At 34.7% G+C, this 27,550-nt stretch overlaps 1 protein-coding gene across 1 annotated transcript; it reads left to right on the forward strand.

The window, feature by feature from the left end:
- LOC124639761 (putative tyramine receptor 2) lies at positions 1-27,550 on the forward strand. Its single transcript, XM_047177229.1, has 2 exons — positions 1-528; positions 26,050-27,550. The coding sequence occupies exons 1-2, from the start codon at positions 371-373 to the stop codon at positions 27,320-27,322; spliced, it is 1,431 nt and encodes a 476-aa protein (XP_047033185.1). The 5' UTR covers positions 1-370; the 3' UTR covers positions 27,323-27,550.

Genomic DNA, 27,550 nt, shown 5'->3' on the forward strand with positions numbered 1-27,550 from the left:
ATCTCCAAAACATGCAATTATGATGCAAACAAAAGTCAAAATAAACCGCAGATCGCGAATTTCACAAGCGATAAAACAAAACCCAGGATGTTGACCGACATTAGTTGTAGAAGAATTATATGTAGTGTCGCGCCAGTGAAGTACGGCCGGCGTGGAGGGGCGGCACGCGCTCGCCGCGCCAGCTCGCCGGAGCGACCAGTCAGTTGTCACACGACAGCCGAGCGAGAAAGACGCGGCCTAAACGACCAGCGTGTTCTCAAAACTTTACGCGACTAACAACTGCAGTATACAAAAACATTGACTGAGAGTGTTCAGTTGCAAGTTAAAGTGTTGTGATAGTGATGACATTGTCTCGGAATTATCGGTTCTCATGTCTCCTAGACAAGCTTTGATGTCAGGGATGGATGTGAGAGACCGACTAGTGGAGGAGATTATACTCCTAGCGCTGTTCCTGGTGTCTACTGCGGCCAATTCGTTGGCTTTACTTGTTTTCTGCCGTCGACCGGGACTAAGGACTATATCAAATCGGTAAGTTCACCTTTACTTTGAGTCATCAATTTGCATTTTTCAACTCATCAAACTTTTAGTAGAAAATTCGAACAGGATTTTTTGTTACATTTCAAGGTCAACATGTGCCCAAATGTGACTATTAAATATTGATTTCGCAACTTCAAATAAAGTTTCACAAGTCTAAAACTTACTAGAAGTAATGTTGAACGAACTGAAGAGAGAGTTGCAGATGTCGTAAATAATAATTTAAATAGATTAAACATGAACGGTACTGGCGAAAGCAATGGCAATAATCGACTTTCGACATGTCAGATAATGTCGATGATGCAAATGCTAGGGCTGCTAGCTGATAGAGTAGGAAACGAACAAAAAACAAAGCAACGGAACTTCAAACGAGTTGTCTTTTGAAATGAGGAGTGTACTTTGTTTAATGTGAACCATCCCTAACTTGGGCCATCGGCCAAAACCGACTGTATTATTAGACTTAGTGTAGTAGTCTCTCTACCTGATGCCATACCTCTTTTCGTTTATTTTGTGGCCGCTATGCATGATTTATGATCCGTAAAGACAAATTGTGTGACGAATTCTAAAAGTACGTTTAAAATATCATCGTCTGATGTAGTGAAATGCACTATCAAGATGGTTAAGTTAGATATTGAATTGTATCACGTACATTTTATCAAGAATACGATTTCAAACATTTGTTCATTACTGAAACAGTACTCAGGGTTACAATAATATATGTAAAAAATATTCCACTATTTTAACTTACCTACTTTCTCCTGAATATAGATTAACCAAACAAAATTCAAATCCATTTTGCCACTATTTTGATTTCCAACAGACGAAATTTATTTTTTTGGAGAACCCAAAAAGATTATGTGGGCCTGTGTTTTGTTTATTTTTTTTCTGTCTCCTATCCCACGAACAGGCTTGGTTCGTCAGAAGGTCAAATTTCGCATTTGAAAAAACAAAAAGTTTTACTAACTGTTCTTTACGTGAGAACCGAAAACCATTAAAATTCGTCCCAAGACTTTTGACGGCCCTTTTCGGTTTTTTACGATCAAGTTCTTTGTTTAGATTTTTAGTAACACCCTTATATGTGCTAGTATGAAGCGAATTGAAATCACTTGTACCCACACGAGTGCATTTATCTAGTTAATTCTCATCAATTGACCAAATTACCAACAATTTGGTCTCTGAAACCAAACATGACAAAGCAAAAAAACTTAATCATCATCTAAATGATAAAATTGCACATGACAATGACACTGAAACAAATTTTTCTAAAACACAACGCAATAAAAATCCTCCCAAAATGTTATCAGGACTTCATAAAACCCCAATATCAATTTGGTCAAACTGATTGTCACCAGTAATACAATTGGCCTTTAGTACCGGTTAAGGCCGTTACTCGGTTCAAGTTGACTGATACAAAAGATAAGAGAAATTCAATGCAATAGGAGATACGAAAGGAGACCCTATACATATAAAAAGAATAGATGGGATCTATAACAATCCTGCAGAGGAAACCAATAAATTAGAAGTTAAAATAGCCACAGAAAATGCAGTTTATCAAAATGTCAATTCTGTATTTACAGTAGTACCTCGCTCCAAGGCGAAACAATGCTTATATGCTTAGTCTGATAAGAAATCATTGGCCTACGAAGATAATTAGGACGATATTTGTATTGGCTAGAACATTAAATTGAAATTGTGTAGTACAATTCAAGTGTTTCATTGTTCCAAGAGAGAATCAAGAAAGATAAAAAGAATCACTGAATAACAAGATGATATAGATTGTGATGCATAACATTCCACATTTTTGAACGCAGGAAACTCCAAAATGACTAATTTGAAAGCCATTAAGTATCGCGAATTTAACAAAAAAGGATGAATATGACCAACGCAAAAACAAAAATGCTTGCTGATTCGTATTTTCCGACACCTATCTGTTTGCATTGTTTACATATTTTTTTTTTTTAACATTGTTAGTCTATAAAAGTGTTTTACAATCTTGTTTGGATTGAATCATCAGGGTTTTAAACTCCTTCAAGTACACTAAGTTCATGTTTTGTGAGAAAATCTTTTAGGTAGTAGTAACCTTCTTAGAGGCCAATATTTCTCGAATCTTATTGGAAAATAGATAGAAGAAACTCAAGGAAGTATGTGTTTAATAAACTTTTAATTCCTTTGAACATCAAATACGCCGAGTTAATTGCTCTTAATTCTTCAAACGTATCTAATCGTCTTTTTAATTAGGATTCCTAACTAATTGAAAGCATGATTTTACAAGTTCTAAAACGGATTCTTATTACGTGGTGGGTTTGTCCTACTTTCGATCTTTTTGGACACAAAAAACTACATCCGAATGTTCAATTAATAAGTGTAGCATGATCTTAATAAAAGACGAAGATTTAGCCATGAAATTCTGAAATCTCCGACCGTGACTCTGATTCGCATCACGATATAGAAAAATCTAGAATTCACAAGAGATCAAAGATTTCTGCATTTGATATCCGACCCCAGTACGTGAGCAGTGTCATAAACCCAAACTACTTGAAGAACCAAATGACCAAAGTCATTACCAAAAACTCATTAAAGATCTCCTTGTTTATACCTAAACAAACAATTCTTTTAAAAAGTAATCATAATGATTCCGCTCAATTTGGTGTCACACTATTTAACGGTCGAACGGTCAACTTGAAAAAAATTAACCAATCAACATTCAGTACTGGATCACGCTATCTGATCGTGGATAAGGTTATTTCTACAGCTTCTTTCAAATCTTTCATCATTTCTTTGAAATATTGCCTCAAATAAATTTATTACTGTGACTTCGATAACTCATGTTCCTTCATTAACGTTGTAATGTAAACGGTTGTCAACATCATTGAACAATGGTCCCACCTCATTACTTGTATTGATAACCTATTTAGATAGCTATAGAAGGACTGCATATCTATTAATATCCCATAGTAACGTTGCTTGTTCCGAAACGGCTTCTCATGAACCACCGACGATTATGATTCATTCAATCATGACCCCATGTTACCCAGGCAATTGTGAATGCCACTGCTAACACGAGTTCCTCTTATATTGGATGTAGTATTGCAATCTACCCGGTTACCACGCAGTCTAAATGTTCTATCGTATTAAATTGTCGCTCCCATGCATTGATGATAGGCTTTTCCTAATCAGTAAATAATTGTATTTTAATCATCATTTAGCTGACTGCATGACAGTTTCTTGTACTTGATAATCAGCTGATAAATCACAATTCTCTACGAGTTTTTTTTTTCTAAAATTAGAGATGGCACGATTCATTCAATATGTACAGAATTTATCCAGCCAGCTAAACTAATCTGTGTCTCCTTCAAGTACGTGCTTATGCATACAAATTTTCGAACTACAACTTAAGCTTCCACCATCCCTTGGTATTCTAGTGCAGTATCTACTTATTCCTCCAACAATAGTTAATCTTTCTTTTCTTGCACGACTTCTGACTTAGTCTCCTTATCAGTATTATTTTCAAGTGAAACATTAACAGTTACATTGTTTTTTAAATGTTCAAAATGTAAGAGATTTATGTCCGATAAGGTATTGCAACAAAAAAATTGGGACACGTGTAAGCTCGCTGTAAAATATGGTTCTGTTTTTGGAACCAAATATCCTCTTAATTTTGTATAGAACGGTTACATGTTATTTTGGAACTTTCCTCATAAGTATCAAAACATGTTTAAAGTCACCAAGTCCCTAATTACTTTCCCAATCAAATTCATTCTGTCATAGTAACCCGCTTCCATTGGTGACAAACATTTGATGACGGAATTCATTACTATTGTTATTTCCACGATTTCATTTGTAAAGCAATCTATTTGTCTAATCTTTTAACGATTTGATGCATTAACTTCTATTCCTTCTAAGAGTTAGTCATTGATTCTGAAATCAAGGTTTGCAATCTTGTTTTTTGTTATTGCAGTTTCCATACCACGTGTTTTGAAGAAACTAGCTTTTGCAAAGATGGTATTAATAGATTTTCTAACCTCACGTGGGTCACATTGGTCCGTGTTACTACCGCATCTGATAACAGCTTCATAACATTAATCCATTGCATAATAATAATGTTTTTGAACTGTAAATACAATAGTAGTGCATTGAAAGTTCGAGGTAATTAGCTCTGGCGTTTTGCCACCTAGTTTCTAGGTTTGAAATATTCTTACCTGCTTTGAATAGTCTAGTATGAATCATTTGGGTTTTCATCAATATTTTCATTGGTAAGGAATAACAAATTAGTTTGTTTTGTTCTAAAACGTAATTCTTTTCATAGCATGCGGTTTCCGTAACACCAGCAAGTCAAACAGTCCGTAGCTTCGCAATTACGAATATATCTTACGCCTTCTACATAAACTGGCGTACCAAATGAGTCAGCCGCAATATTGTAAATCAATGCAACATGTGGCTTATAACCGTTATTATTGAATGGAAGAAACCTAACTAAGACTACTTGACGGTTAAAGCTAATCCCACTTCTGTTTACATTCTTATCATAATTAGCGGCACCTACATTTTTATTGGTTTAACGTTTGATGATGATGTCAGCGGCCATTGTGTTTTAAAGTCTTCGTTTGAATTTAGAACGTCTTACGGCCGTTCCCAATATTCTATCTATCTGTTGATTTGGTTACTACGGATAGGATTTTGACATTAGCCCGATACAAGTGCTGTTAAATTACTTAGGTACATCCAGAATATAGGGAACGGCCGTTAAAAAGAAGTAGACAAGATTAATGACTTTTTGTTTGAGTTCAGTTTAAACGTGGAACGTGTAATTTAGACTTCTATCATAGACAAACGTGTAAGTATTTTATCGCTGGAATTTATGACTATTTAATAATGTAGATACTCAAGCGCTTTGTAATATGGTGTATGTTAGACATTACATTATTATTACTGTGTTGTAATTTAACTAATGCATTGACAGCTCAAGCATTTTTAACGAACACTTAACATAGTTTTAACTTAGCTTCGCGTTTCAGAGATTTATCCAACTTCATTTTAAAATTAAGACTAAGAGAATCAGTGCAATCAACATACGTTCTTTCCCACATTATACTTCACAAGTACGTAGGTACTTGACCGCTTATTTTGACGACGTCAAAATTTATAGCACTTCTGAGTACGTTATAATCATCGATATATATGTACTACGTACTAGATAGAACGTTCCGAACAAAAAGCTTACCACATTGAACTGCAGTGCAGACTATGCAGTGCCCAAAATGGCAAATCAGAGCGATTTTGACACCTGCGTCAGATGGATGTCTATGAAACGACAATTATAAAATAGAAAATACATATCAAGGTATAAACTTACACATATAAACTAATTCGAGAGTCAAGTTAGTAAAATTACACGCTGTTCATGCTATTACAACGCTTGTATATCATACTTTTCATTTATAATTCAATTTTACAAATATGCATTAATTTGTTCCCGCCCGCCATCTTAAATTATGGATTAAGAAAATCGTGCAGAAACAGATGTGCCATAAAACTGGCAGTAGGTAAAATATCAATGAAAACAGACTTCACTTTGTCATGGTATGTTCTTACTTTCAAGAAAAAATAATTAAATTCGCGAAAATTTGTGATAGCCCTCTTAAGAAAAAAAAACATCGTAATTAATATTAAAAACCCTAAAAATAAGTTCCTGGTTTTAATATATTACATGATTTTGCATTCAATTAGATATAAATAAACTTTTTGATATATTACATGATTTTGAATTCACTTAGATATAAACTTTTTGAGTAATGAAAAATGTAGGCAAAATACGAGCGACACTTCTGCAATTAACATCAATGAGGATGACTACATGTCACAATACGTCATCGAGATGTCAACAGACGACATAAGCGGGTAAATTATTTGTATGGATGTTCTTGTCTATCGCTAGAATATATGTCAATGGTTATAATTAAGGCGTGAAAACTACACTGACAGCTGCAGAAAAAAAACATTGTCTTTGGACGATAACTTAAACTGAAATTGCTAGTACTTTTCATAAAAGTACGTCTAGCTGTAAATATTATAACAATGCGATTTATTTGAATAATCAGAAAAACAATTGACAATTTACGTCAGCCTTCACTACCTTTTGGTTAGCGACGAATAATATTTATTCAAATGGCAATCCTGAATGTAAACTGTAGCTTTAATCGTGCTTTGTTCCTTTTACCTAGTAAACTATAAACATATAATAGACTAAACTGCATATTGTTTTGATTTTGAAAATGTCAAAAGAAACTTACGTCATCTGTCAAATTTACTGTCACTATTTTTGACAACTCTCAATTATTTTTTAACGACACAGACCAGAATTCATTCAGTCTAGTCCAATTTACTTATTCAAAGGAAATAATATATTTATCAACGGCCAGTTAGCGTCTAGAGAAGTGATGGAAATACTTAGGTATTCGTTGCCAAGAGCTTTCACTCAAATCTACTCAGGATTGTTAATCAGTAAGCACGCGAATGGCGCGAAAAATTGATGCGTTGTCTGTGGTATTTGACCAAAGAGTACCTATTTATTTAATGAGTACGAAGTCCATATGTTTCTCATCGTAGATCCGATACTGGTACGTAGTCTCATTTCGAAATCTCCTGACATTATGCAGGCAACTAAAATGATGTATGTAAACTATGTCAAGTGCTTCACGAACTACTTGAATTAACCATTGAATGTGTTGCCAAGTTCAAAACGCGGACTATTTATTAAATATTTTTATTATGAATCGTTGATTAATTAAAAGAATTAGTACTAAATGGCCTATTAAAAATGACTGAAGGAGATCTAAATACTATTTTTTGGCAGCTAACAGCCAGTATGACTAATCTTAAAATTTATGTTTCGACCTTAAAATAATATGAATGAGGCCAAAGACGATCAATTATCTAGATTCAAAGCCGGGTTACATCATTTTTTCAACTAGGATTAACTATAATTTTGATATCAGAAATATAGTATGAATGTCAATGTCAAAAGTAGATAAATTTAACAAACATTGTGAACACTTTGATATCTTCAAACATTATAATCTTATAACAGTTGACAGTAAATTAAACTCATGGGAAAGAACAAAAATGGCTGCCCCCAAATGCAGATTGTCGGCACCCAACTAGTTTGGTGATCATCAACATAATATACGAATTAATATTTAATGCCTGTTCATTCTACCACGAACACATTTTATAATACTTAAATAACCGATAATAATTTACAAACGTATAATATAACTTCTCTTCGTCTTGGCATGATATTTTATTGCCTATACGCTTAAAGTTTTAAAACGTTAAGCGACCGTGGAAATTATTTTAAAGTCTTTCCAGCAAGCGAATAAAGCACCCGTAAAATGCATGTAAACAACTTAAGTGCAGCCGTAACATTGGGCAATACTAAAATCGTTATCAACTTAAGTGACTTTCTAAGACATTTTCACCTTTTTTACTATCTAAATGGGTACCGTACTCGGTGATATACTAGAACCAATATGTTAATGACGGCAACATTTATTTTCAAAAGTGGAACGCCTTGTCAAACAAAAACGTGCAATCGAAAAAGAAAATCCATTTGACAGCTAAAAAGGCGGGAAAGTTATTGCACCATAGACATCGATGGGTACTGTCAAAGTGTCAACTGTCATATTTCATTGCACTGAAATTGAATGCCAAAAAAATCCTCCACTTTCACGGGTGATTTAGTAAACGTAATTTTAATTTATTCCCAAAAACAACGTGCTCGATTCCTACGCCTCACAGACGTCACAGCTGATCTGTTTTCCGATCTACTCATGTAAGGGCATGAGGTATTTATAAATTTGTTCGATGATTAACGACACCATGACGAAACTCGTCTAGATCATAAAGCTTAAGCGTAGGCGTCTTCTCTCGATTGACTGAACAAAAACAAACGTAGAACATGAGAATATCATCAGTTCCTTACGTGTTAAACCTCATTATAATATACATCCTAATAATAATAATAAAACTCTTTGTTTCAAAGGAAATAGCACGCGTGAACTATATGAAAACAAAGGCTAGAGATTCCGCATTCACTTTTAAATTTAAAATACGTAAAACAATCTTCAGAATATTTAAGTTTTCTTAGAATTTGTAACTGATTAAAAACAGAAGTTTATGATCGATTATTTACCGATTAAGATAAATTAATCGATTAACTGTTAGAGAAACTAGTGGTTTGACAAATGAGTGATGTGGTAGCTTTCATTATAGTGACTTTCCATTCCAAATTCGATTGTATTGTTTTAGCCTTGATTGCTAGATTAATATTACAAACGTTTACTTACGAAATAGAATTAATGCGACTCAAATTCCTTTTCACTAACGTAACTATAAGTAATTAGTATTACTTTTATGTAAACTAAGGGACATTGTACGTACATTGGCGACAAATAGGTAAAAAAGTAAGTGTAGTAAAGTCATTAAAAAACTTCGAGACAAAATAATTATTCACGTTCTCACTCGTGCTCGGGTTAAAGAACTTGGCGGGTGTTTTACAATTGAAATTTATTTGACTTGTGACTCCGATTGTACCTCCACGAGTGTACCATGAGAAAGCCCTTTGTCATTAAGATTTCAAAGTAAATAGGTACCTTAAAAAAAGGTTATCAATCTTTGCTTGACTTTTTACAATTACATATAAAAAAAAAATTGTATTAACATTAGATTTTAGTCGCATTTTTTTTAAGGTAAGTTTTTATATAAAAAGTCATATCATTTACCTTTTCTTAATTGCCTATTCAAACGGAGTATAAGAACATTAGGAACGTACTTATATCGTCACGCACCCATTGCTTAGTGGGTGGGCAGAAGTCCCAGGCCTTCGGTCGTAATTACAGAGACCCGTTCCTTTTAACTAAATTAAGCTTAACCTTGTATTTAACACAATCTCTGTATCTGTTAACATTAACTGGCGAGTAATATATTAAACGCGAATTCTGAATTTGCATGGAATTTACCGAATAACTTGAATAATTAGTCATAAAAACAATTATTCAAGTTTCTTTGTTTAACTTCAAAAATACAGATTATAAAATTGCAAGGTTGACTACTTGTTTGGAGCCTATGTAAAAATTTTATCTCTAGTAAGCGAAACAAAAGATATATTAAATATTGGGATCGGCTGTAAGACGAATGCATTATCCACAGTACTTATGACTAACTACTTCAATAGAGATTATTTTCGTACAGGATGCTTTGATTTAGCGAAGGAACGGAAATCTTAGAGCCACGCGTTGGTATGCTTGAAGGTAAAATACTAAAGAGTTTGAACACGATTATCGTAACACATTTTGACTGTAATTATACTAATTACAGCCCTGAGTTAGAAGAAAATAATTCGTTTATTCTTACCAAAAAGGTTATGCAAGCTACCGTTTAGTCTCTGGTAGTTTGAGTGACAGTAGATTTGTCAATGGTATTTTTAATTCCTAAAACCTCGAACTGATTAAAAAGTGTATTAGAAAATGGCATTGAAACGTCTGTCTATGCTTTTAATTTATTTGGGTCATTAAACAAGAAATTAGAGTAATTGGGTCACAGTTTTTTCATCTGAAAGAAATTCCTGATACATAAATCATTTTGCTTTAATGGAGTTGCAAATATCTTCATATAAAAAGCTTTTTATTTATTGCAAATAAAATTACCAAAGAGTTTGTTTACTCTTAAGAGTGATTTCATTTTACTGAGTAATAATTTTTAAGGTTACAACATAATCGTTGCAATAATTTAAAACAAAAAACCTTTGTAATTGAATCATTCTAAAAATACGTACTAATGGATTGACTGCGCTACCAAAAATAGAAAACCAAATTACTAGATTTTTTTTTGTGCCAGAATTAGACAACCAGTTGACACTTTATGTATTCATGCAAACGTCAAAATAATTTGAAATAAGAACAATGAATGTAGTGGCCTTACCTGACCGCATACCTGACTAAACTGGTCTTCCTATTTCAAATTTAAATCTATAGTAACATTACTAACTGATATTTTTAATGTGGGCTGGTTTTCGGACTTTGTTCCTACTTTATTTATTGCGTAGGCATATACATTGACTTGGGGCAATTGCTTTGCCCCTTATAAATATAGTAAAGATCTATTTTAAGAATAATATGAACATTTAAAGACATCGCAATAGACAATAGATTGATTGTCATAAACAGCATAGAGAATAGACAATTCTTTTTTTTATGAATGAAGGTTTTGATGGTAGCAACCTTTTTGAAGTAATGACGTAAAATGCATAATCTAGAGTGGTAGGAGAGTTTCAAGTAAACAAGCCTGTTAATCTTATTGCCACTTTCAAGTATAAAGGATATTCTTAAGTGAGGCCAATCCTTTAACAAGCCACTTATCTTGATGAATGTAAAAGTGAACCATAATTTGGTTTCAAAGAACCCATTTAAATCGATTACAGTAATTAATATTGACTGACAATAAGCCGCTATTAGCTGATTTCACGGTCAAGGCGCCATTGTTTTAAAAGATTATTTTCGCATGCTCTTCAAGATGATCGATTGATATTATGGAAAGTTTTCCACAGAAAAATGCTTCAGTACTGAAATGAAACATATCGATTTTTTTAAATATGAAAATTAAAGCTTTGTTGAAACTAGAGGTCATGAACTTGACTGACATTGAAAACCTTGTATAACAAGGTACAATATCTAATGAATAAAATCTAACAGTTATTGATAACATCTTAACCAAAGCATTCGTCTTTTGTTTTACCAATAAACATAAAAATGCTTAAAATAAACGGTAATAAAATTTGCGAAAGTATGGCAACTCCTATTCCGAATTCGAATATCGAAAGCCATGAATCAAGATGGCGGTTGCTGTCACGAACTTTAGGCTATATTAGGATGGCTTGCATGGCAAACGGTCGTTTAGCTGTCAGTCAATAAATTATTAAAGTCGATACCGTTTCTTAAAGTACTTTCCATTTAAGCTAAGTTTAGAACAAAAATCGCATGTCATCATTACCTTAAAAATATGTACCTACATACACTTTTATTCTATTTTCGTTATCATAGCTACTTGATACATTTAATACTCGTAATGGAAAAACTTAATTTCAAGTTCTATTATGATAATTTCAAAAATATTGCAACTGCCGTCTCACGCTTTACTAATTTCCTTTACACGGCTAGAGTCGGCCTTTAAAACTTGCAATCTTGCTAGAATTGCTTTCATATAGCCTTTGGCTGACATTGCTAAAGCAATTAAATAATTTTGTAGTCCATAATATGGTGCAATTTGAAGGGAGCGGGCAAATCGTTTCCTATTTATCTATACTATTATTATAAAGAGGAAATGTTTGTTTGTAATAAACTCAATAACGGCTGGACCGATTTTTAAATTTCTATCATAGTAGAAAAAAGGCACCCTTCTCCCTATAATTTATCCCGGCAAAACCGCTAGCTCAATATCAATTAGTCAAGACAATTATCTAATTTCTGAAGGCTGATTGTCATTGACACACAGGTAAATGCTATTTCTAACTCATCACGCTAAATTAGATAATCTTGTATTCAATTAAACAATACCAATGTAATTGAAGTAATCCTAATTGCTTTTCAATAATGGCAATGTCAATTACGTAATTCTATTTGACATTTGCGTTTACCTAATTTGACAGCTGTCAAATGCAGAGCGTACATTCAAGTTCTGCTAATTTGATTAGACAGGTACTCTACATATTGTCATTGGTTTGTAATTTGGCAGCAGTGAAAACTATTGCAACATTGTTCTATCAATACATTTACTCTTACTATGAGTGATCTTTGACACCATGACTGTACTACTGAATGTACAATAAGAAATAAAAGTACCTATGTAATTAAAAATGAAAATTGTTGAAGGAAGTAATCATTCGTAAAGTAAAGGATTTTCCTGTTATGTGAAAATTATTAGCTATTCTAACTCCATTCGCAGTTATAAAACAATTTTTAATACTTGTAGTAATTATGTTTAACGTAGTTAAATCTCCTGGACATGTTAAATGACGTCATTACTAAATCCGGGTTGTCTATTATTGTTTATGGTCCAATCTTAGTCACGCACGACAGTTTTTTCTTAGGGAACTAGTAGCTAGGTCATTAGATCTTTTTAATTGGAAACTTCTATGAAACAATTGATTTTAATTGTCATATTGTTATAAGTCTGTACGACCGTTTTGATAATAAATGTTTGGACAATATTTTTATGAACAGATTTAAAATTAAATACTGTAAGTTAATATCTCGTTGTACATCATAGGTTTTTACGATCACTGTATAATTAATTAACACTTTTTATGCGACTACTTAAAGTAATTAAAATAATATCGAGGAAAACACATTTAATGAGTATCTTAACTGCTTTAATTAAAGAAATCATAGATGTGTCACATCCCCTTGATCTATATACTATTAAATAAAGTGTCTTCCTGTCATCTGTCATGAACTGTCATAGGAAGTGACATTAGCGCGATGGCAAAAAAAAACAATTCGTATTGTATTCCTATTGATAGAAAACGGAAATTAAATTCTACTTTCCGCCATTGTCAAAGCTTTTTTGTCAACTGTTTGTATTTTTTAGTTCCATTCATAGATATCTGAATCAGGTGCTAAGGAATGAATAGCATAGATAATTCTTAAGTAACACCTAATTGGGAATTTCTAAACATCATTGTTTTAAGACATCCAAATGATTTCAACTGAGCCTCAGCTACGATAGCAACTCTATAACAATTGCAAATTCCTTCGGACAATAGTCCAGTAATTAACACAACTGACTTTTTTGCAAGCGTGAGAACTACATTACAATAGATCCGATCACGTGTCGACTAAACGTTGACAATAAGAATTGCTATTACAATTGCCATTAAACTGTCATCGGGTGACACGTTTCTTTGTAGGATATTTTTGTATAATTGTTGTATAATAGTTCACTTTGAAAATACTTAATTATGATAACAGCTTCTATTTTTCATTTCTAATTGTTACCAGGAGTTCATAATGCGGTAGACAATGTCTAACAAAAAAATCGCTCGTCAGACTTCACAGTGTAAACAAAAGTCTTTCGACAGTTCGGAACTACTTAAAAAACCTCATTTTAAGCTCTATTACTCTATTCCACGTGTACGTAGTGGAACGAGGTCTCGTGCACCAGGTAGATCTAGGTTTTGCCTTGATGGCTTCCATTGACCTATTTAAATGCAGTGTGCATTAACTTAGTGCCTTCATTTTGTAGACGCTGGAGTTTTTTAGGTTAAGTGATAGGAAGTTGATGTTTCACATCTAAAAAGTCTCCATGTTTTGTTTACATACTATGCCAATAAAAATGACAGCAATGTCAATTATTAAATGTCAAATAGACATCATAGATTCTAGAACTTAGAATTTGCGCGCCAATAATTTGACATAAGTATATAAAAAAAGTTATAAAATAGAGCATGCAGACTCCTTTGTTTCGTTCTTTATAAGGCTGAGCGAGCAATCGAGTTTTTGTAAGAGGATCTACTTATGGACATTCGACCCACAGGCATGCGGTCACGAATGTGTCTTGTTGCTAACCACACTAACCTTGATAAACAATCGGGTTTTTCATATAAGTATTTGCACGCAGATAATATTCTCCAATACTAAAGAATTTTGAACGAAAATGGCCACTTAAAAATGGTTCGAAAGATTTATACGTCAAGTTACAGAGCCACTAATTGTAAATGGTACATGTCTTCTCCATAATACTCATACTTTGTATTACGAAGAAGAACCGGCTTAATGAAATTACAATATAAATGATTATCAGGAATTTTAATGATGAAAACAGCAATTGATTTGAGAGGAAAATTACAAAGTCTTCTATTTAGAAAATATTTCGCTTTAATAGCTACGTGTTTGCTGTATAAAAGGAAAAACTGAAGTTTACATTACCCACTTGTTGGTAGGGTTGGCGACAATTTTTATATTTAATTGAACAGCAAAATAAAAAGTTCTCACTCGTATTACGTTAAAAACTTCTTGTGGGAAGCCAATGTGAATGTTTAGTTGCAAAATAGTCAGCGTATTTCTATAACCTTTTTTTATTTGCTTACCGGACAAAGGAATTCCACATAGTTTTTAAGAAGCTTATTTCAAAATCCTATCTCTAGCATCCAAATCAAAGGATAGATAGCATATTAAAATCACCTGTAGGTAAATATATTACCTACATGTCAGCTAGCTTCACCCCTAGATCTTCGAATTAGGTCAGCTCCGAGCATTCGTGTCACCGGGTGAAGGTGAATGCAATGTATTCAAAACAATAATTATTATTATGGAGAAAGCTATGCACATATTACTCCTTTGAACAAATGAGGAATGAGGATCTATAAGGTCTGTCGTGACGAAGTAGGTAAATATGACAATTTTATTTGAAGAGACTTTGGATGGATGCCCGTCTTGTCGTTGTAACTAGGTTGAGGAGGTCAGATAGGCAGCCGGTCCTTGTAAAACACTGGTTGGGAAAAAAACTAGCCAGATGATTTCTTAAAGAACTAAAGATAGTTCCCAGTTTTTAAAATGAATTATTCAACACTTTGAGAGGAAACTCCCAAAAGCCAAAACTCTAATTTACATTTTATCCTCAAAAGTTGCCAGACAGTCGAAATATCTTTGTCAATCGGTCATGAATTTTGACACCCATGACTTTGTACACAATGGGGCTAAAATAGTTTCTATTTTGATTTTTTTTTATCCTTCATCGGGCGCCATTTTGAAGCGCCTGAGTATAACAATGGCTGCTTCCGTTCGGCGTCTGCGCATTGTATTTTACACGTTGTGATAGACTGATACTCGATCGTCAGTTATATTTTTATTGCATGAATAAAACAGTGATTTCTCACAAAAAAATATTCGTTATTTCAGTATACATTATTTAAATGTCATATTACATATTCATTACGTATGTGGGTGAAAAATGACTTATTTTTGCCCTCTCTGAAAACAATTAGTCTTATTTTTATTCCACATTGTCACAGATTATAAAGAGATTGGATCACTTAATGACAGTTCGGCTTGTAGCCAACATTCGAAATTGTAACATTAATAACAAATAAACAAATGACTATGTTTGTGAGGTAAATATTTACTTCCAAATATTTTAAATAACAGTTTTAAATACAAAATGAGCCTGGTTGTTATGTTAATGTTACAAGTTTTACAATTCCAAGTAAACTAGAGTAAACAAATATTTTAATTTATTTTTAATCAAATTAATGATTTTTATAGATCCGTTTCGAAATACCTAATTGTGTATAAAAAGATCACAAAGTTAAATTCCTTTCACTTCAAAAATAATTAAAACCCCCTTGTCCGTATTTCACAAGGGACCTGAAACCGAATATTTCCTCAATTCTTTTTTAATTAATCTGTTTCTACGAAGGTTGTTCACCCTTTTTAATTTTTATGAACATAGTAGAATGTAAAATCGTAACGGCATTGATCATGTCAGGTTTTCAACGAATAGATTGACATTTTAAATGCGCTATTTATAATCTGTGAAACTTCTAAATGTCAATAACTTTTTACTTAATAACAAAAGAATAAAATAAACTATAACACGAAAATACCCAGACCACTATTTTGTTAAAAAGGAAAAAAGAAATCCATTCTAAAAATAACTATTTTAAAATTTGAGGTCAAACGCCATCTTGATTTTTTAAAGTCTAAAATCTAACAGACTGATTCTAATCTCTTCTAGACCGAAAATTGAACTTGGAAGAGGAAAAACGTGAACTAAATATGTATTCCAAGCAACAATTGCTTTTGTACACTCTGAGAACTAATGAATATTATTATACTATACAATGTACCTAGATAAGATCGGCAAAGCTCAGTTGCCAGTTCTTAATTGAAAAAAAAAAAACATTTTGCTCTTTGATCCGGTATCACTAGATAAAAAGAACGACTTTGTCTTTGGTAAACCCAATTTTATTTTATTGTGTAAAAAAGTTTATATTCGTTATAAAGTATTTTATTAAATGTTTTTGCTTGGGAAATCTCTGATAGAAGAATAAATGTGTTTTTTTTATTTGCATCAAAAATATTGTCGCAGCTGCGCGATTTTCATCGCGACCTATTATTTATTCTCTTTATATAACTATTTACATTTAACATTCCATAAAATTATAATGGAAAAAAATAACAATAAACTGCATACTTTATTTATAGCATTGTGAATGTGCAAGTGGTATGCATTTAATATGATATTAATGTATTTACATGAATCTCCTAAAACATGAACTGCAATATTTAAAGTTAAGAAAGCACGTAATGCTTTGTTTAGGGGTTAGATAATAAAAAATATATTACATTATTCAACGTAGAACTCAATGAAGGTCTCACGTACACACACAAAGATATGTAACACATTTAAAATATATTTGTATTCAATACCTGTACGTTTGTATCGAACAAAGATCGTTGACTGCAAAGGTTTTCTTATATTTCATGAATATATATTTATTACGTGATAAAATATGGCCCGGTTTTTATTTGTCACGCATATGCACGTGTTTGGCATTTTCTTAGCATATTTTTACTTTTATTTGATGCTACTTTCAATAAAATAACTAAATGTTTCACTATTTAGCCTAAAAAACAAATGAGGTTTAAATGGTGGCTGAAAAAAAGCAAAAAGAGTTGTTCCAAATTCAAAACTATAAATATCGGCGCCATTTTTTGACGTCCCAAGAAGATTAATTTATTGTTATTTTCACTTTCGATGCAAACGTGCTTTTTCTGTTGTAGGTAACCTTGAGTTTCGTCAGAAAACCAAACAAAAATAACAATAGATTTGCAAAATAAGATCGGATTTTAGGTTTTATGACCTAAACGTCGCCAATCTGAGTACGAATCGACATAGTATCATGACGCAATGACTTTTGCATCGTAATCGAATGCATCATTCATAATCGTCATTCCGTAAGAAATATTACGAAATCACATTAGCAATTGTTATTGTTAATTTAACCGTGACGATAGACGACGTATTGCTACCATTTATTTTAGCCTACAGTTCGCAAGAGAGAGTGCAGTTTCTAGCGTGGACCCGCGAGTTGGAATCTAAACTGGTTTTAATATAACCATCACTACATAAGCTTCGAAGCTTGGAGTTTAACCAACGACAAATAGAGAACCTCTTTAGTGAAAACGCGGCAAAAAATGTTGTAATGTCAACTGTTTTTTTTTTATTGTATGCCAATTAGGTACCGATTGTCCAAAATGTTGTGGTAGTACCTAATCGAGTATTTACGTAATTTTGTTTACAAATGGAATGTTTTTCAAGTTATTTTTAGAACAAATGACGTTGATTATAAAATTGAGTAAAATCATTGGTTTGCCACGTTCTGAAGTTTAAACGACGTCATAAGTTCCAAAAAGTTTGGTCTATGAAAGGATTCCACTCTCTCTATGGCGAACATTGCCAAAATATGCCTAATAATTCTGCCATTAGCTAAGGATTTGGCTCGTGATGGCATATTACGACCAAATAGGTTGGCAATTACATTTCATGACACCATACCACCACTAATTGGCCATTTAGCTTTCGGCAGGCGTTTGTATGACTCCATATTATTTATCGCTTTTTTATGAATGTGTCTATGATCTATGGTAAAGTTATGTTCTTTATACAAGGCTGGTACAACCGTCAATTATTTTTTATGTGACAGCCATACTAAAAACGAAAATGGATCTATTACGTAGATACGACTTTATTAATAAATATAAATATGTATTTCCAGTTTTCTTTTACGTAGGGCATCTTATTTTATTCATTAAATAAAACTGAAATCTAAAATCTACGATACAAAGTAATTCTTTTATCATTCAGTTTCTTGGCACTAGGATAATTTTCCTAACATAAATTACCTCCAACAAATTGGGCTCGCTCTATTATAATATAAATGAATAGGAACACTTCCAACGGCTTAAGCCATTTCTCCAATAAATTAAATAGAAAATTCCCTCACTATGTTACACCAATTTGATACATTTTGGCTGCCATTGGCACTATTTCAATGAGCTTTGATAAATGGTTTATTTTGCCTATTATTTAATTTTAAATGATAAATGCGAAAGCACACTAGTGTTTATATAAAGGAGATGGCCAAAAAAAAACCCAGAGTCGACAGAAACTTCGTATGTATGGTTGGATTCAGTATAATGTGTAGATTACAAAAAGTATTTCATATCATCTAAAAACCATGGGGTTCTCTTTTTACAAGGTTTTTTCGATGAAGATTTTAGTACTAAAAAAGCTTAACTTTTCTGTTTGCTGTTCATTAGAAGTTGTGCATAGGGTAAAAACTTTACACTTAGGTGTATGTCTGTTAGCACTCTACACGAGTGAAGGTTTAGAGCTGACCAGATGATGGAGAATAGAGAAGATCAAGGGAACTCGGCAATGGTAAATATTAACTACCTCATGTTTGGGCTTATATTATTCGCATTGTAAGTCAATGCGAATAATGACTATACAACTAAAAATAACTTTTTTTTTTACTTTTAATTTTATTTTTAAATTAACCTTTGCCAGTTCAGAAGTTTACACATAACAGGGAAACCTCTTCGGTTAAGGTCGGTACTTAGTCGTAGGTATCTGGAGTGGTTCATGTCAATAGTGCAATGGGTGGGGGTCAAAACTCAAACTCAAGACGTTTTGATTACCTACCAGGCAAACTCTGTAACTATGGTGATGTTACTCTTCGCATGTATAACGTTAGTAGGTATACCATGTTTTTTATGGCCCTTTATGCAAATAATCTTTAAAATCAACATAAATTCAACATAACCTATTTTTGTGAAAATATGATATAGCTCCTATACCCCATGGATTACAGACTGGATTTTTTGGCACCATCAAAGGTCTATCATAATGAACCCATTGGTACCCATTTCGTTGCTGTCGATTCTGGGTTTTTTTACTATGAAAATTTGGCCATCTCCTTTCATTCACCTAGCAACGAATTACATAGACAATTTACGCGCCAATAAATGACAGATTAATTTGAAAAAAAAGAATCAAGTGACGTTGATTTTTTGACAGATCAGTAATTGCAATGCAATATTGGACATTCTAGAACTGAATTCAAATATATCTTGATTTCCTTTTGCTCCGTTACGCGGCTGCGCATATACGGATATGCAGAAACGGAAAATCCTTACGTCCCACATTGATTTGATCATTATCTAAAGCAGGACTATTAATTAACCTGTTTCTCTTCGGTATTGTTTGCAAAGTTTATGTTTATTGTAGGCCGTAACCTACTGAAGCCGTTTCCTAGTTCCTAGGTATTAACAGGTTAACTACTACCTAGATTTTATCTAGAATCTATTACGATAAATGTATGAAACGTCTTCAAGGTTTCGTTGTGTTAAGGCCAAAAGGGCTGTAATTCGATTTATTGCTTGTTAAGATGTCCTATTCATGTTTTTATTGCGTTTGAATTTGATTGCAAGACATCTATATTAATAAAATAAAGTGGAAATATTTTTGTACCCTAAGGCTCCGAAACAGTGGCGTGCACTTGGAGAGGCCTATGTCCAGCAGTGGACTGCGATAGGCTGATGATGATGATGATGATGATGATGATGATGATGATGATGATGATGATGATGATGATGAAGGCTCCGAAACTACTGAACCGATTTGAAAATTTCTTTCACCGTTACAAAGCTACACCCTTCCTAGTAACATAGGCTATATTTTATCCCGGTACGAGCAATAGTTCCCACAGGAGGCAGGTATAGATATTTTTTAAATCTCAATTTAACATTGAAAACAGGTGAGCTAAATCTCAAAAATGTGCGATCTTCTTTCGTTGCACATTATTTTTAGCTTTCAGTGCATTGATCTTGATGCACACAGCTTGATAGTAAAAGTGAATATGACGTCTTGAGACATAAAAATCCGCCAACGTATATCGTAAATCATTTTAAAAGTAGCACAATCTGTTTTGCATAGTTTGATGTAGGTACTTCTTTATTTGGTCGGGTTATAGTGTCGTAAACAAATCATATTTTAGTTGGTGACACGGTCCAAAATTTTCCCTTTTAGATTTGTGTGTTTAAAATTAACCATGTAATAAAAAGTGTTTTTTTCGACTAATTAATGTCAGTATCAATAAGGAAGTCATTTATCAGTCAACATGCAAACAGACCTCATAGACATATTATAATTCCTGAACTGAAAAAAAAATAACAACAAAAAAATCTTTCATTCTTATACAGCGAGGAAATAAACCTCATAATATTTACAAGCGAATTAATCAAGTCAAATAGGATTTATCAAAAATATGAACGACTTCCGAGTAATAATCTGACTTGTCAACAATAAAAAAAAAACAGACAATATTGTCATAACATGTGTATCGCTTTCCGACAAACGGCAATGTTTACAAAATAAATACAAAACTGAGGAAATGATATCAATACCATTGAGTTAGCTTGTGAACGTAACCAGTTGTTTGGGGATTTCCTTCATCATCATATCATCAGCCAATTGCCGTCCATTGCTGAACGTATTCCTCCCTAAGAAACGCCAACCATCCTATTGGGCAGCCCGCATCCATTGCTTTATCTTCTTCAACTATATATATTTTTAAAACTGAAATATTCAAAGATTTATCATCAGGTAGTCTCATAAAATCTATAGATTTATCCACAAAAAAATATTGGCATCAAAGATCAACGCCACGCTATTTAAAGACCGGGTCGCCACGAGAAAGTTGCGGATCAACGTAGAACACAAATAAAAATAGTTTGGAAAAACACAGGTGATAACTAGTTTAGACCGGTAGAAACTGGGTTTTATGCGTTACATCCCTTGAAGAGGGGACGGTTGGCAATTTTTTCATATCCTCTTTTATTGGTCAATTAGTTTCAATGTGCACGGCCGACATGCATGATCTAGACCAAGGAGCAAAAGGACGTTGTTATATGGGATCTAGACTTCCCCATTCATTGCGCTATTAGTCCAGAAGCAAAGTGAAAATATTCCATTGTAAACTGCAATGTATATCTCGCATTTCATAATTATACAGGGTTACTGGTAAGTAGACCGCATCCTTTCAGGAGGTGATAGTATAGGTCAATACGGACAAATTTGACCCTGGGATACACTGGGCAAAAGTTAACCCGTTTCAAGATAATCGAATTTCAAGATCAGTCGTCTAGGTACACGTATAACTTTTCATTATTAGTTAAAAGTCTCATTTTTGTGGATTTTTGTTTGTTTTTGGATAGAAGATGAATCATTTCATAATAACAAACCATAAAACTGTACAAATCTCAGAGGAAATTATAGCGAACAGAAATTACTTTTTTAGTAGATATTTTCTCAAAAATATTACTTTTCATTTTTTTGTGCAGAATACTTAAAAAACATCTACATTTATATGGCTATCCAAAAAGCCACAAAACACACAAAAATCCGCAAAAACGAGACTTTTAACTAGTAATAAAAATGTATACGTGTACCTAGACGACTTGTAAAGAAAAGATCTTAAAATTCGATTATCTTGAAACGGGTTAACTTTTGCCCAGTGTATCCCAGGGTCAAATTTGTCCGTATTGACCTATACTATCACCTCCTGAAAGGATGCGGTCTACTTACCAGTAACCCTGTATAACCCAGCAATAGTCATCTCCGGTTGACAAGCGTCACCTGTCTATTTGAAGTTTGTTACGACCTTCATTCGTGTCAAACGATTACAAACTTTTTAGTTTCGCTGTTTTTTTTTTCTCATTCAGCTGTCCAGTTGATAGTTTTTACTTCCTGGCGTATTTTGTTTCACGGTGATATAAATCAAATAAAAAAAAACTATGTATCTGCGCAAAAGCAACTTACAGTTACATGGAATTAAAATTAATTTGTATGATAAAGAACACGTTCCGGCTAGTACAAATTATTTTAAATATTAACTAGATCAAGATTTTATTTCGCAATAATAATATTCTTGGTACACAAGCGATCTAAATATACCTCGATAGGTATTTAAACGACTGATAATAATTACATGTAAAGGCAAAACAACTTGGGTATGTAAGATTGTATCTGACACCGGGGTTTCCCCGACCTTGTACTCTTATTTTTTGTAACATAAACCTCAGAATAACAAAACAGCTGTTTACAAAAATGCGGCATAAAATACGGAAGCTTATTTACATTCTAGCGCTTATTTTTATAACTCCGACGAAAATTAAATAGTTTCAAAAGCAAATATTGAAAGGCCAACGTAACAAGGTAAGCTAGATGAAAAATTTACTGAGTTTGCTGTAGTTTTAGAGAAAACATGACGATAAGGAAAATAAACAGCAACAGATGAAGCTGTCATTGGCGTAGAAATAATGATGGAAAAATAAATTTCATTGCCATCAAAACTAGCTGGTCTAGGAAAACATATCATAATACTTCACTTGACACAGATATTTGCACATCCCCGGATATAAAGGTTTATAGCTTTCAAGTCTGGGAAATGACATTGACGGATCTTAAATATTCATAATATAGTTCCAAGGTTTTTCGAGTTATAGTTTTATGTATATGCTAGTGAACTTCCGGTTCAAGCTACATTTGCAATTGTAAAAGTGTTCGTATGGTTTAGCTGTTTAATTTATCTAAAGGTTTATCAAGACTTATTTGTTTCTCATTCAAAGTTTTCTTATTCTTAAGGAAGTGCATAATATGTTTTATAATGTACTTAATCTATTCCATCATTAATAAAATTACATACTTCTACAATTTGTACTACATTAATCTTATTATCATCAGTTACTTCAACTTTGTTCATCGGACCATTAAAAATGAATTGCGCTTCGCTTCCAAAAATTTTACAAATCTCAGATAACAAACATTACATTGAGACCGTGATGTAAGTAATTGTCCTCGACACAATAAAGAATTGCCTTTTGTGTTCAAAATAGCAAAACAGTTTCACCTTTATTATGGTCAGCAACCATTAAGAAAACCTTCGCGTCCCACATATTTCAAACATTCGATTCATATCTATGGGTTTGTGAGATTTTTGTGTTAGATTGCACTCATGATGAAGCCCACATAGTCTGCTTTTTAGAGACACGGTTTGGTCTATAGCTTAAACGTAACGTGGAACATATGTAGATCTATTGTTTATATATCCTTGGTTACAATCAGATCTTAATCACCTATGTATGCATTTACAATATCGTATCCGCCTACTAGAGAAAAATTGCATGAATAATTGCATCTTTAAATTGATTTGATTTTCAAATGTCAATTGTCTTGCATTCGAAGGCCGTTGAGGACACAATGTCGTGTTTTATATAATCTGCAAGGGCAGTGTTTATCATTTATGTAAATACAGGAACAATCTGGACGATCGATAAATAAAGATGGATCACCACAAGGTTACTGCGATAGGGTTGTAGAAGCACATGACATAAAGACATGGTCACTATTTGCAAATCTATTTTCTAGAACAAATATTAGATCAAGAATTGATGCTAAAAATAACAAGATCGAAAATAAAGTAAAAGGCGTACCTAAAATTGTAATGAATGGAAATATTTTGGAAGAAATAAAACACAATAAAAACGGGCCATTTGGAAACCCCAACGCAGATGCGAGTGGTTTTATTCCATGTGATGCAAAACAGTTCTGAGACTTGATTTTTTGCTCCTTAATGTTGATGCCTTACAAAACTTGTGTGCTAATGTTATTACAGATGAACATATTTGTAGCAAGTATCTAGTGAATCAGAGCGCAACTGGTTTAACAATAATCTACAAACGACGTTTTATCGAATCATGATGGGCTAGACATACATTTGGTATCGATTTTTGACTGCTACGACACTCATGGTAAATCCTGTAAGAATCTTGAAATACCATATCCAAATCCATGAAAAGTTTTGGGTTACTTCTAGGCAAGCATGCTCTATCTTCAACCTCATCGTTGCTTATAGATACAGTATTTAATACGGATTTTCCTACATTATTAATATTTACAAAAAGTATTACGATTTTTGACGAAATATTTCCATTTGTATTTAGAACTGGTTTTACTAAGGTGAGTCAGCGGGCTTTTTTATAAAAGTGTTGATATTTCACATTACGTAGGTTCCTATGGATTGCTTCCCGAATGTTTTCTACTAACTGTTTGTTAGGCCTTAGTCAATCTTTCCATATATTTGTTTGTAAATAGTCAGACCAACCTTCCCTTGGAGACTGTTGAAATATGAAGTGATAAAGCGTTGATGTTTTACCTTTGAAAACACTTCAGTTCCTATTTTTATTACACATAAGTAGCTTACGATCAATGCCGTTAATTTGTTTATCTTCATCTTTTATGAGATTATTTGTAGTAAACACACTACATTTTTCGTATTAGATATTCCTTTATTGCTATTGAATACTACCATCAATATTTACATGACCAGTTTACACTTACCAACCAATAATTTTGGCAAACGGTCTTATAAACTCGGTAAATGTTATACATAAATCTTCTGAATTTGATCAGATAATTTTGACATACAACTTAAGGATGATCATTGAATTCATTGACTTTGACAGATTATATTTTACCTGCTAGCTAATTAATATTATCAAGTTGCTTTATTAAATGCGTAGAGCTGTGTGTGTCGAGTATCTCGTCTAGACTGGAGTTATTAAAACAATATTATAATATCAGATATGGAACAGTTGCCTTTGTTTACCTCTACAATTTATACAAAAGAACTTATAAGTTAAACTATTGCTTTATCTACTTTCGGCACATTAGAATTAGTAGATACTTATCACATTCTTATTGCTTAAGGTCTTGCAAATGCAAATCTACGCTCGCCTATAAACTATTTGACAATAACACTATAAGGACCAACAATAGTAATTAATGGTTTATTATCAAATAATTCGTGAACATTGTAAGTCGGTCGGATTGCGCACTCGTTGCGGTGGCCAGTTTACGAAAGTTCTGTTGCACTCTCAAAATGTTCAACATAATCTACCAACACATCTATTTGTTGCGACACAAATCAACAGGATTAATGGAGACTTACGTAACTCCAGGGCCTAGGTGTTGCGTGCTAATCAATAACTTTCCGCGGAATTGGCTCGTTAGCTTCCTCGTCCACGTACAGAGGTTCATGAACATTCCGTTCAGAGTTCATGGGTTACTATTTTTGCTAACAATGTCGAATGACGTGGCAAATGTAATGTTTATAAACAATCTCCCGTTCCTAATCGGTTTCCGAATGTTATCGTTTGAACTGAACGTCAAATTAATTGCCGTTGAATTGAATCTGTAAAGCGTACGAAATATGGCCTTTCTTGTGCAACCTTGGTGCGGTGCTGTGCAAACGTGAGGGGACCGCGTAAACATGACCCGATCGCTGAATTATGTCGACGTACTAAAGTATGCTAACATTGGTTTTTGTTATTGTTACAGGTTCGTCATCAATTTGCTTGCGACGAATCTTTTGACGACCTCCCTGCTGGCGCCCGCGCTGTTTGGCGAGCACTCGGCGAGGGAGGACTACACGCGGTCTTGGGTGGAGGCCGGAGACGCAGCGGCGGCGGCGTGCAGCCTGGCTTCGCTGCTGTCCATCATGCTTATCTCGCTGGATCAGCACCACGCCGTGACGGACCCGCTCCGCTGCCACACCCGGCTACTGCAGCGTCGGCCGGCCGCACTGTGCGCCGGCACCTGGCTAGCGGCCGCGCTCGCCGCCGCCATGCGCGCTGCCATCGCCATCGTGCGCCACTACTACCCGCTCGAGCCCATCGTGCAAGGAGTCGAGCTGGCCTACTACATCGTGTACTTAATACTAGGAGTTATTACACCCATCGGCATTGTATGCTTCATGTACGCGAGGATCTACCGCGCGGCGCGCTCCTCCGGACTGCGAGCGCGAGCGCATGGTGCCAGCGCACTGCAGCTACATGAACCTCCCACGATCCTACCCGATCTGGCCGAGGAGGGAGAGGGACTAACCCTCAAAATTGACGGGCCTGAGTGCTCCGTAACTGTGGAGAATGACAGGAAGTTTGGGCCATTCCTACTACCGCCCGAACGCCCAGTACGTTGCCCATCGGTTGCCAGTTTACGCAATTCCCGTAAGGAAGGAAAGTCTAACGAGGATCTGAGGAAAGGGCTGCCGGCTGTGAGCTCGGCGCCTTCACTAGCTGCTCCCCTGCTAGCTGTGCAACAGCGCACGCCGCAGCCTAGTCATAATGGATCCAGAATCACATCAATCAGGTGCCGCATATCAAATGCGTCGCTATTTAGATATAGAGAAGAATCTCGAGCAGCCCGAGTGGGCTTGCTGACAGGTGCCCTGGTGATGCTGCACATACCGCACGCCGTCGCGGCGGTGGTGTCGGCAGCCGCGCCGGGGCTGGCGGACTGCGCGCGCACTCCCTCGCTGGCGCTGCTACTGCTGGCGTCAGCATTGTCACCGTTCCTATTCGCACTGCGCTCTCGGCGCGTGCAGAGAGAGGCGCGCAGGCTCCTCCTGCCAGAGAAGAGCGCGTGGGAGAGAGCGTCGGGCGTGGCGTCGGCGGCGGCGGCGGACGGGCAGCGCGCGCGCGCGGCGCTGGAGCTGCTGCGCACGCTGTCGCCGGGCAGCGCGCCGGAGTCGGGCGCCGGCGGCGGCGAGCAGTGCCGCAGCTCGTTCAGCTCGGGCGGCAGCACGCAGCTGTCGTCGGCGTCGGACGAGTGACCGGCGCCCCGCGCGCCCGCGCCCCTCAGCTCGCGGGTGCGCTTCGCCCCGCGTCCCACCGCTCTACTCATCTGTGATACTAGGCTAAGCCGCAACGCGCTCGGCGCGACCGTTAGACTGATTTAGTATTAAGTTAATTTATTGTGTCCATATGTACCTTTCCGCTGAGCGGAGCCAATTTTTATTACCTGATAATATGTAAGAAAATAAAATCGTATTGAAGTGAAA

Source organism: Helicoverpa zea, chromosome 19 (genome assembly GCF_022581195.2).
Source record: "Helicoverpa zea isolate HzStark_Cry1AcR chromosome 19, ilHelZeax1.1, whole genome shotgun sequence".
Lineage (NCBI taxonomy): Eukaryota > Metazoa > Arthropoda > Insecta > Lepidoptera > Noctuidae > Helicoverpa > Helicoverpa zea.